The sequence below is a fragment of the Cyanistes caeruleus genome, chromosome Z, assembly GCF_971803275.1.
Source record: "Cyanistes caeruleus chromosome Z, bCyaCae1.hap1.1, whole genome shotgun sequence".
In the NCBI taxonomy this organism is placed as follows: domain Eukaryota; kingdom Metazoa; phylum Chordata; class Aves; order Passeriformes; family Paridae; genus Cyanistes; species Cyanistes caeruleus.
In genome coordinates this window covers 46,378,312-46,391,124 of record NC_141732.1, presented here as the reverse complement: position 1 = coordinate 46,391,124, position 12,813 = coordinate 46,378,312, and the positions used below count along the sequence as shown (strand labels likewise).

General features: G+C 37.0%; 1 protein-coding gene across 2 annotated transcripts in view; it reads right to left on the bottom strand.

The window, feature by feature from the left end:
- Window positions 1–12,813, bottom strand: part of LOC111940710 (guanine nucleotide-binding protein G(q) subunit alpha) — a 113,353-nt gene that overhangs the window by 25,642 nt on the left and 74,898 nt on the right. For both annotated transcript variants that reach the window (XM_086869119.1, XM_086869118.1), the window contains one exon: window positions 7,056–7,210. In XM_086869119.1, the coding sequence (XP_086725245.1) occupies window positions 7,056–7,210 (155 nt within the window). The remainder of the gene's footprint in view (window positions 1–7,055; window positions 7,211–12,813) is intronic.

The window sequence follows — 12,813 nt, the reverse complement described above, 5'->3', positions numbered from 1 at the left end:
AAGGGTACAGCCTTCAATCCGTCTCTAATAATTACCCTTTCTGAGGTTAGAAATGAGACTTGTCTGCTCATCAGTACTATCTAATAACTTTTCCTAAACTCAGCAGGCAAAACTGATGTAGCAAGGTGCTGAATTAATACTCACTAGCACACTATGAAACCCTGTGCTTAGGAGTGTTGAGAGACACTTTGAGCACAGAAGTCCCTGGAGAGCAGAATGCCTCTGAAACACAGTGCTGATGAGAAAGGATCTGACTGGCACCATACCAGAAACACTATGTTACAAACCTCTAAATAAAAACCAAACATGTTGAGATAGAATTAATTATTGGCACTGATAGAAAGGTCAGTGTAAAACCAGTGAAGATGATTTGCTATCATCCAGCCAGCCAACACATCTCTACAGAAAAACCTGAGAATTTGGAACAGGGAAGGCACAAACCTCAAAAAATTCTACGAATTCTGTCATTTACCATAAAGGTTTGTTGCTGATTTCAGTGTAACCACATCTATGTAACCCTGAAGTTCTGAGGTTTAATGTAAAAAAGCGCCTTTTCCTCGAGATTAAGATAGTTCATGAGTATAACCCTCTCCAAATGCTCTGCATAGACACCGGCAGCACAAGAGAAAATAGAAAAGCAACCAAAGTCTATGACAAAGAATAATTAGGCAAGATATTTAGTAAGATTTGATGTATCTCTGTCCTTTGAAGCCTAGCTACTCTAGAGTGGACTGGGGCTTTACTCCATACTATTGTTGGAGTATGGGGTGGTTTGGGGTGGGGTTGGAGTTCAGTTTGTTCTGCAAAACTTTGAGCCAGCTGATGTCTGTCCAAACAAAACTGTTCAAAAAATCCCTAGCAACTAATTTTGACCATGTGCTGAAAAACAAAAGCCTTTCTTCTCTTACATCGATAAGAAAACACACCACTAGCTTGACTTTCAACAGCACACATGCAAAATGCTAAAGCTGCTGTAGCAGGACTTTTCCTGCCTCACAGAGTTGCCAGAATAACTGACACAAGTGTCCTCTATGCTAACAGGCAGCAGTTCAGTAAATTGAATCAATTTTCAGCGTACAAAACTAAATACAAACAAGTACTGGCTGTGTTCTCAGAACTTCTGTAGAGGTTTTGTTTCTAAGATTTTACACCATTGATGAAAAGTTGAGGTAAATTACCCATTTCCAGAACTACCTCATCTTAATCTACAGTAAACACAATAAACCTAAGACTGAAGTGAAGTAGGAAGAAGTCACAGTGTTGTTTTTAACCATATTCCACCCAAATCCTACCTAGCTGTCTTCCTCAATTTCTTACATCACTAAAAGCCAACCTTAGCAAAGGCTAAAAAAGACAAGTCACCAAATAAAAAAATGCTCATGCAAATCCTTCTTTTTAGGAAATGTGGTGTAAAATGATACAGTCATTAAGAACATGTTTGGTGCTGCATGAAAAAAAACATCCTGAAAGAAACACATACTGTATACTGCTTTACATCATCCTACTTCCCGCTTTGAATTTCCTAAGTTCTGTTGCATAACCTCCAGTTATCCTATGGGAAGCAGTAGTTTGATATGCATGTCCCATCTTTCTTCAGACATTGCTTTTATTCTGGGACTATATCTGAGGCATAAGATAGGATTAGCATGGTTCTGCTAGTACTTGATCTTTAAATTTCAGACTTTCATTTTTATTTGCTGTTTCTACCTTACTATAAACCTTAATAAGGCTGTGTATACTGTGAATACACAAAAGCACAATCTATGATTCTACAACACGAATTGCCTTCAAGTATAGCTTTAGGACCTTCAGGTCCATTTTTACAAATGACGATAAGCAAGAACTAATCAACAGTTTATTAAATAATAATGAACTTAAACATCTTTTAAATTATGGCTATATGGTTTTGTCACTGCAATCTAATGACTGGTACACAGATACCCCAGACAGTTGTTCAGAATTTGCTATCAGTTCAGCTGCACAGCAAGTCTCAATTTCAGACAGTATTACTCCTTCTGGAAGAACCATCATGCTCTAAGAGTGCCCTACAACTTTATGAAATAAAAAAATGATTTCTAAAGGTAATGCCAAGAAATGGAGTAAACTGCAGTAGTAAAAACTTAAGATTCATATGCTGATCTTGCCCACTGTGTACCTCCAAACACATTTTATTTAATAGGTGCTAATTCCACTGAAATTTATGTGTTTTGGAGGAGTAACACCGAAGGAAGATGATATTTTTAGCTGACAGGTATAAATTAATTGTTTAAGTGAAGTTCTGAGAATACTTCAAACTCAAATGGAATACTGACAGAAAAATTACTAGGTGACCAAAGCCTTACAACTCCTGCTACAGCTTTACAAAAAGTGTACTGTAGTGAGCAGGCATCACCAGGTTTCACCTCTTTCTTTTCTGTTAAAAATCAGTGATATGTTGTAAATGACCTCAGATTCACACCCTTGAGCTCTTATTACATAATAAAGTATGGGAATCTGCATTTCTGTACTAACTGTCCAACTATCTCAGCTGACAGCGTATACAAAGCTGTGCAACTGCAGGAACCAAGCTGTTAAAATGCAACAGAAAATGCATAAACAAAAGCCTGGAAGACTATACATGTATGAGAATGCCATGGCATGTTTGACTAATGAAGCAGTATATTACATAATAACAAAATGTGTTATAGATCCACTGGCATAGCTAACGCACTAATGGGAAAATTATATTTAATTAACTGAAGTGTTAGAAAACATATCCATAGAAGGGAAACGAAAAAGATATGCTCACTGCTTGTGCAGCAACACAAAGTCCTTGGCTGGAGGTACACAGTTCAAATTGAAATTCTTTTATTTCATTTGACCAGAGAAAGATGAAATTAAAAATTTGAGCCAAGCAATGCTCCGGGACACTGTCTAGGTCTTTAACACTTCCTACATTTTGTTCATGAATGGTAAGCCCTTAGTGTCATACTGGAGAAAAATGGTAATGAATCTTCAAAAATTCCAACTGCAACCCAAATTCATGAACACAGAAGACTACTGCCTCTCCTTTCCCTAGGCTTTGAGAAGGTATGCTATAATCAAACTGTTGACTGGTCACCTTTTTACATTTGGGTTAAGGTTTAGGCACCCTGTACAGTATATTCTGGATGATCTCATCTCACACAGCTACTACTAAAGGCAATTCTCCATGTTATTAGCTTACATATGTCTCACACTTAAAGATGTAAGTAAAGGCAGCATCTTAAAGGAAAGTAATTTGATGGTAATTAAGTCTGTAAGTCACCTGGTAATGTGCATGGAAAGCAAGTAACTTCTCTGTATCTCATGTGCTGTTAACTTTGCTACAGAGAAGTCTCAAAGTTGATTTTTAAACAACATGAACATCCAAGCTTTGGAGCATCCAGTGATCAGGAAACAGAATAGAATGTATTTGTTAAGCCTCCAAGAAGTTTACATCAGCTCTCATAATGCAGGGAATTTTCTTTCTTAGACACTACTGCTACCTCTTCCAGTAAACAAACACTGGATGTATTCTTTCAGAGTACAAGCAGTGGGTATAAAAACGTCAAAAATTAAGCTAACAATGACGAAGAATGACAAAGCAGGTCAAAAGATGGCAGAAAGTGAAAGTATTATGATATACAGGACATATTAGAAACCTGAAGCGTCATTTAGAAACAACAAAGTAACAGGAATGTGAATAATTCAGGTTGCAAAAGACCTGAAACATCATTGAGTCCAACACTGACCAATCACCACCTCATCACTTAGAACAGAGCGCTAGGTACAATATCCAATTACTTCCTGAACAACTCTTAAGGATGGTGACTCCACTACTTCCCTGAACAGTCTGTTTCAATGCTTAACAACTCTTTCCAAGAAGAAATTATTCTTGATGCTCAGAAAAATGAACCTCAGCTGGTACAACTTGAGGCTATGTCCTCTTGTTCTATCTCTAGTTACCTGGAAAAGTGTCTGACCCCCAGCTAGCTACCTCCTCCTTTCAAGGCAGCTGTAGAGAGTGGTAAGTCTACAGCTGAGCCCCCTTTACTTCAGGCTAAAGACCCCCAGCTCATTCAGCTGCTCCTTACAACTTGTGCTCCAGACCCTTCAACAGTTCTGTTCCCCTTCTCTGGACATGCTCCAGCCCCCCTCAGTGTCTGTCCTGCAGTATGGGGGCCAGAACCGGGCATAGGATTTGAGATGTGGCCTCAGCAGTGCTGACTGCAGGGGGATAAACCCTTACACACTCTGATATTGATATTCTGATGAAATATCAGATATGGTCCTGATGACCACACTATTTCTGATCCAAGCCAGGATGCCATTGGCCACGCTGGCTATATGCTGGCTCCTGTTCAGCTGCTGGCAACCAGCACCCTGAGGTCATCTTCTGCTGGGCAGCTTTCCAGCTACTCTGCCCCTGCTGGTATCACTGCCTTGGCTGGCTGCGACCCAAGGGCAGGACTCCGCACTTAGCCTTGCTGAATACTGATGGTAGAAAAAAGCAATGTAGGCAGCAGACTGAAAATACTACTTCTACTACTACTGGTACTACTACTACTACTACTACTACTACTATAAAACCACAGTGGAAAACTACTGAGAAGATGAGAGGCTCGTGCAAGGGATGAACGAAGAGCACATCTGACATTGACACATATGCTTATCAGACATTGGCTCATATGCTTACAAGAGAGAGAGTGGACAACAAACCATTTTGGTTCATAAATCAAGTCAGAAGACAACGAGCACCAAGTGCTTGTTTCTGTCTTACTGCCTTGTGAATCTCAGTAGCAACTTTAAAGTAATTTGCCTCCTTGCTTGGTGACAGGGATATAATGCTAATAAATTTGAGTGTTTTAATGATAAACCCACATACTGCATTTTTGAAACAATGTTTCTTTGGTGTTTGCAGATTGTTATTTTTCTTTGGACTTACATACCCAGAAAAAACTCTACTTGCAAGCATAAGTTTACATGGAGGCTTTTCTAAAGACTTACACACCGTGATTAACAAGAGTTATTTAAAAGATTTTGCAGAAATCCATAGTATGAACTATAATGCAGTCACCAAATCTGCAAAAAACTCATGGTAAACTGCTAAACATGCTGAGCTTGAGAAATAACCAATCAACTAGCACATGTACATTTTGCAAGACAATGTACTAGGAATTTTTTTATAGCTACTTAATGATTATTCCCTACTATTTTTAATGCTACTCAAAAGATCCACTATGGTGACAATTTAATTAAAGTAGGTCAAAACTATGGTATTCAGCACAATCTGATCTGAAGTAGCATCAGATCATTATTTCCTATTTAGGGAAGTAATTCTATTTTTAGCCTCTAAGGAAGAGAGCACAGAAAATACATACATTTATTTCAACTTTAAAACCAGTATCACATCTGTTGTGGAAACAAAGTTAGGACCTACAAATACAAGAAATTCAAAGTATGAGATGAACTCTGCTTCACCTTCTGTTTTACTTTGCCACTCAGAAACAACGTGAAGAAATATTGTTAGTAACGCCTCTCTAGAATTTTCTTTTCACTGTTTACACATCTTGAAATTTCTTTTTATGTAAAATTTTATTTGTTTCCTTACCACCTAAAAAGAAAACACATTTTGGTATGTTTGGGGACAGTGAGAATCTAAACAATACACAAGAGATGCCACTGTGCTTTGCACCACTCTACACCAAAATACATGTGCAAAAATGATGGGTTGGGAAGGTAGCCAGGGCAGAGAACTGCACAGGACAAGAGAAACCCTATGCATAGGGCAAAGGGAAGCCATGGCATGATGATAATATTGCAATGAATCTGAGGAGCCTTATATCCTGCATTCGCAGATCTTCAGCTGCCTAAATTGTATCAGCAAGATCCTAGTAAGTTTGTCTTGACTAACCTACTTAGAAAGTGCTGTACTAGGTAAGGATGCTCAAACTAGTGTGCAGATAAATGTCATTCCACACCTGTCAAGTCTAATGTCCTGCTACAATCAGCTTAATGGAAGCTTCACTGTGAACTTTCTTAAGTTTAAGAGGCTTCCATTCATGTATACATGCCGAATGGAGACTGGAGTTGTATCAATGGAATAACTTTTTTTCATAGCTAATACAAAAAACAATGTAGAACCCACGGAAGTTTTTGCCATGGCTTTAATAACACACTGTGCTATGTTCTGTAGCACTGGTCAACATGAAAAGGCCATCAACTGTTTCTTTGACAGGAGATGAGAAATTTTACCTGAGCTCTATGCTACATCACTGAAAAATAACGAAGATTCATGGAGTAAACCTTCAGGCAGACATCAGACTCCAATGACAAATTTCACATTGTTTTCTAATCAGACTCCAGTCCCAAGAAACTAAAGGTGTAACATTTCAGACCCTTTTTTCAATCATATAAGCATTTTTATTATTGTTGATCTAGAAAAAACAATTTCACCTCAAGGGCTTTCCTGATGTCTTCCTGGCGGCCACGTTCTTTAATGTTTAGACTTTGATTCCATAATAGAAAGGCAGCTTAGTATAAAACAAATACCTTTGTTTAGTACTGTTTATCTCGCTACTAAGAATGCAAATGCCAGGAAGGGAAAACAGAAAATCTGGAAAATAGGAGTTCTTGGACATTTCAATTTTTATCAATCGTATGGAAGTCTACTTTAATTGCACTTCACAGTATTGACGACTGTCCCACTACACAAAATAAAGTTTTTCCCATCTTGCATTTGTGATTATACGTTGGAAGAGAGTAGGTTGAACAGGTTTAACAAAAAAAACCTCCCCCAAATTAACCATCCCTAGTTAGAATGTTAACTTAAGACTTTGAATGATCACAGACTGTCATTTGGTGAAATAAGCGCAGATATAATCCTAAAATAGATGTATGCCACTCCTTAATTCAATTTAGTACATGTATATTCAGCTATGTTTGTGCTGCATATGCATACAAACATGTACACAGACATATAGTACAATAAAGCAAAAATTACTTTGTTAGAAACATCAAGTTATATATAGTTATTCATTGCTACATATACTTACTATTTAGTTGAATCTGATAATTGATATTCCCGTCGTCTATCGTAACACTCCTGAATTCCAGGGTCATTCCATAAGCTTCTTATTGCATCTACATATGGGTTCTCAAAACTCGACACCTTCTCTACATCAACTTCTCGAACTAAAAGTGCATGAACCTAATTCAAAACAAACAGAACAGTAAAATTTACCTCATTTTCTCTGTTTCCAGACAGCTCAAATACAATGAACAAGATTAATAATTCTTCATATTCATCATACCACCAACACGTGATAAGGGTCAAGGTCCTTCACCGTCATGTTCAATTTGAAAAATCAACTATCATGAAGGTGATTGTGATGATGCAAAAAGAAGGTAATCTTTAAGCTAGCCTCAAAAGGAGTGAAGTTGCTCTCAGGAAAATTGTATCTTCTTAACACTTCTTTCTTTTGGAACACCAATAATTGTTACCAAAACATTGGAACAAAGGAAAATAAAAATGAAAACAAAACTGAAGGATACTGTAGTACCACCAAATTCAAACTGGTCATTAAGCTCTTACTACTACTAGTTCAACTCAATTGTTCCACAACCAGAATCTGGAGGGTGTAGGTGACTCTTCAGTTCAATACACTTTGAAGAACAGCAGGCAACGTTTTCCATGGCCTTCTGGGAATGCAACAATTTCCCCTTTATTTACCAGAAATCTTGTAAACACTTAATTCAATTCTTTTTGGAAAATCATGTCTCATACATTTTGGATCTTCATGGGTTCCTACAAACAATCATTAAAACAAGATTCCAGAATAAGAAAGCTGGAATTTTTGGGAATGGTAATCGTTACATCTCCACTTGAGGGATACTGAAAGAGCCACCATGTCTTCTGCTTCTTTATTCCACTGAAAAAACTATGGGCAGGTTTAAAAACTGGTTCTGGGCTTCAACAGTCCTACAGCCTTATGCTAGTTTTCATGGCAATACTCTTTTTGTCATAATCCATTATATATTTACAGAAGTGTGTTTTTTTTGTATCTAGGCTTCATCAGCTGTCATATTCTTATCTTTATTATTCTTATTTTTATATTAACAAGAAAATTACAGAATTCCCAGTTACTATGAGATGCCTGACCCTACAGAACCCTATTTCAAAAAGCTGAAAAAGTTCTAGTAATTCAGCACTATTACTAAGAAAAAGGTTCATACCTTCTCAGTTCCTTGGTTTTAGGACCATGTTAACAGTGGTTAGATTTGCATAAGACCAGAGAGTTCACATTTCACTACTGTGAAGCACTTGCTTTCTCTGGCTATTTGTGTGCATTTAAATTAAACTAGGTTTTACCAAAATGCTTTATATATTTTCCTGAACTACCACAGTGGTTATGACAACAATAGCAGTTAGCTGAATAAACTGAATAAATAAAAATGCTTAATGCCAAAAATGTATTTCACTTTTTCAGGTATGGGAGGAGCTAAATCCATCATCTTTCTTTAGGTTTTTATTTTTTGTCAATCAGTGTAAATCTTCAGAATGAAACGTCACCCAAACCTCAGAGGTAAAACCTCATCAGCCAAAAAGCTTCTGTCTTCTGGAGCCTTCGTATGAAACAAAAATGCCCAGAGATTCACCCAAACCATTAGAAGTCAGAAGACTGGCCTGTCATCTCTCCTGGACAATTCATGATCCCATTGAAAATAAAAGAGTAAAGCAACCAAAAAGCAGAGCATGTTTTCCAAATACCTGATTTGTAATAAACATGCCAGGAAAACTTCTCCATAAACATACTACAGGAAAAGCCACAGGCCTTTCTTCTTTTCACTTTGTTATTTTATTTGTATGTTTATTTCCTTTGAAAAGCAGGTACTACCTAAGGACTACAGGGAATAGCCAGAAATAACCCCAGAAATCCAAGGTTGCCACAGGCTACTGTAATCCTGACTGAACTGAATTATGAACCAGAAACTGCTAACAAGTCTGAAATTTCTCTCATAAAAACTCTACAACAGGATTTCAGACCTAGCTGACAGATAAAGAAAAACACTGATTGAACAGGAGAAAATAGAAATAGATCATCTGCTTGCTGCCAAATGTCTGCCAATGGAGGTTTTCTTGTGAAACTCCCCCAAACCGGAATTAATTTTAATGGAGTGGTGGACAATAAAAGCGAAGTGCAGTGAAGAACTACTTAAATGTTTCCTTATACATTGTATTTTTATTGCTAAAAAACATTAATTCCTAGCTTTGTTTGAGATCAGGTCACCAGACAAAATAGGAAAAAGATAACATTATTGACAGTTGGAATGGAAAATGTAATATAATAAATACAATAATATCACTCAAGCAGTATCTCTGGCTTCTGGATCGTATTACACGAAACAAAAAAACATGAACGAAAGCTAAAGTTTCAATTTCACACATGAAGCAAGTTCAAGTTTTCTACAGTAGGGCTTTTTAAAAAGTTGGGACCTATCCAGACAGTGTACGTAGTAAGTTCATTTCCAAGAATTGTATGTGCAGTATCCAAAATTGTAATATCCAAAAATTTATGGTAGATCTTAGAAAAGAGAACTGAAGCAGCTTCTGACCCAAAATGTTTATAATTTAATGGATAACTAAACACTTTCCTGCCCATTCTACCATGCAATTTTCTTATATTTATGTTATTATATTTAAATGCTGGTGTAACTTCAGGTGTTCATGAATACAAGATTTATATGTTCCTGTCCAAAAATCATGCCACAATTTTCATTAAACATTGCTAATTTAGAGTGTTTTACATTTTCTTAAAACATACTAAGACAGAAAATCATAGAATATCCTGAATTTGAAGGGACCCAAGAGGATAATCAAGTCCAACTTCTGACCTTGTGCAGGACACCCCAAGAGTCACCACGCCATGTGACTAAGAGCATCATCCAAACACTTCTTCAACTCAGTCAGGCTGGTTCTGTGACCCTGGGGAGCTGTTCCAGGGCCAAACCACCCTCTGGGTGAGAATGTTTTCCTCATATGCAGTGTTGGGGAGTTTCAGGCTATATGCTCAGGTCCTGTCACTGGTCACCACAGAAGTGCCTGCCCCTCCTCCTCCCCTCACGAGGAAGTTGTAGCTGCAATGAGGTCTGTCTTCAGTCTCCTTTTCTGCAGACCGAACAGACCTAGTGACTGCAGCCACTCCTCACATGGCTTCCCCCCAAGGCCCTTCACCAACCTCATAGCCCTCCTCTGGATGCTCTCTAATAGTTTAGTATTCTTCTATTCTGGCACTCAAAACCAAACACTGGACTCAAGGTAAGGCCAACCACAATGCAGAGCAGGACAATCACAATATTCCAAAATCCCAGCTTCAGAGGAACAGTGCCACAGCAACTTTGGATGACCCCAACACTTTCTGGTAGGTTGAACTTAAATGCAACTATGGATGTCTATTGTAACAATTGAAGGCTGAGAATGCTGCAGCTGTCAGTCAGTCGGTATCTGCTATATAGTAATTTTCATATAAAGCTGCCATACCTTCACAAAACCTGTTAGAGCACCATCTTCCTCACCATGGTGCTACTTACAACATGAAGATAAAAACAACTGTGAAGGCACAAAGGAAGAAATAAGGATGTATAATAGCTTCTTTGTTTCTTCATAGTGAAAAGGTGAAATTTCAGTTGCGTGAACTGAAATCCATCAGAACTTCAAAATAACTTACACAGAGCCTGTGTAAACTAACTTGTTGCATGGACTCTATGATTACCTTAGTAATGCCATTACGGGGCTGCTCAAACATTTAAAATACTACACAAACATGCAAATGAAAACAGTGCATCCACATAAACATTTGCACTCTAAGTATTACACAGCTCTCATGACTTTCCATACATGAATTTTACTTTAATTACCCAATGACAAAATTGTTTATTTACAAAACATCCCCAAGAATTAAGGTATGGAATAAACAGTGCAGGTAAACACTTCCATGAAGGCAGGAAACTGTATGCTACTTCTGAGGAACTACTCAAAAATCTTACATCTCCAGACTACCTAACAGAATTGTAGTATAATGAGGCATTTTTTCACCTCTGTGGAAGTCTTAATTACCAAACATTTCCAATGTTTTGTCTGTGACTGGTATAGAAGGCAATTTACCAGGGATATATTACCATTTCAGATATCCTGGCATTTCAGAGCCCTTAGGCTTGATGTAAATTACAGATAAAACTCTGGTTTTCAAAATCAAAATGAAATTGAAACGTATTCTAATATTTTAAATTATTTGACTACATTTAATTAAAAACATTACAGCAATTTCTAGCCATCTTTTATTCCCTGTGCTGCTGGAATATGAAGAAAAACAGCTGTTTAAAATTCCTGCTATTTGAAGAGGGGGGAACATCTCACTCCCTCTCTGCTATGCAAGACTTAAACTCCACAGAGATAATGCAATCATCTCCTCAACTGCAATGACGACAGAGGCAACAGAGAGAAATTTCACCTTCAGATTTTAAATATTAATTCTTTTACATTTTTCACTGGATCTACTTGTTTCACCTGTAGAAGGATTTTAAATATTAATTCTCTTTTTATATTTTTTACTGGATCTACTTGTTCCACCTATAAACTAAAATATGAAGATTTATTAAACAAAAATTATAGGTTTTCATTTTCTTTTTAAAAAGTTTCATACCTCTAACTCCTCAGGAGAATCCTCAAGACTTTTGGTTACTTTCTTAGAAGATAAGATCATTAAGCACTACAATTTTTAAACACACTACAACTTTGTTAGTTAATGACTGCATAGGGTGTTACACTCTTCAAATACTGGCATGCCTGTAAAGCTAAGCTGGAAGATGACATCACCATGCAAAACTGAACAGCACGCTGCAAAAGCCTATCACAAAAGAATTGTAACTAATATTTACTTTTGTGTGTGTAGCACGTTGCATTTGCAACTGATTATAAATTAGGCACTTTCATACCTCTTGCTGGTACTAAATGTAGCACCTTAGATGAAATTTTCACACACCGGTCCTAAAATTTTGCAGCTAGTGAATACTTTCCTGATACATGCTGTAAAAATGTGTCATTTTTGCTGTTGAGCATCCTAGAAACAGAAATAGCTTTATTCTCTGGAAAACACTTTTGCTTTGTAGAGCTGGGGAAATTCTAGGGCTGATTTTTTGAAATATCTTCATGGATCAGCCAGCTGCCACATCCTTTCCACTGCTTTAGTAAGTCATCTCCGAAGAGCTGGTTTTGTGCAGTTAGGAGACTATGCATTCTGCCCTGAAATTAGTCAAGTCTGCCTAAACATCCTACTTGTTTACATTCACTTCTAAAATACTTCAAAAAACAAACCAAACAAATGCAATTTTATTATAATTGTAAAGAATAGCTTCAATTACAGGATTCATTTATACATATTTAACTGCTTGATTAGGACTGTATGACATTAATTCACAAGTTCAGCTTGTTTTCCAGGCTTTGCCAGATCGCTTTTTAAAGAAAACAGAGCAATGAGTAAAATACAGTTCATGTAAGTAAAACTGTCCTCACAATTAATAACTGAAAAGGTCAAACAGGTAAAATCTTATTCTAGCAATGAAATCTATTTTCAAATTTAATTCAAATCTTCAGTGAAAGAAACTAAGAAAAACCATTTTAGATTTGAACCAGCATAAGCATGAATTGGTCACAAGTTTTCCTCTCGCTATAGTTTCTGTAGCTAAAAGGAATTATACAAATCACTGCTCCATCTATAAAAGATACTATTACCACCAAATGTTTACAAAAACACA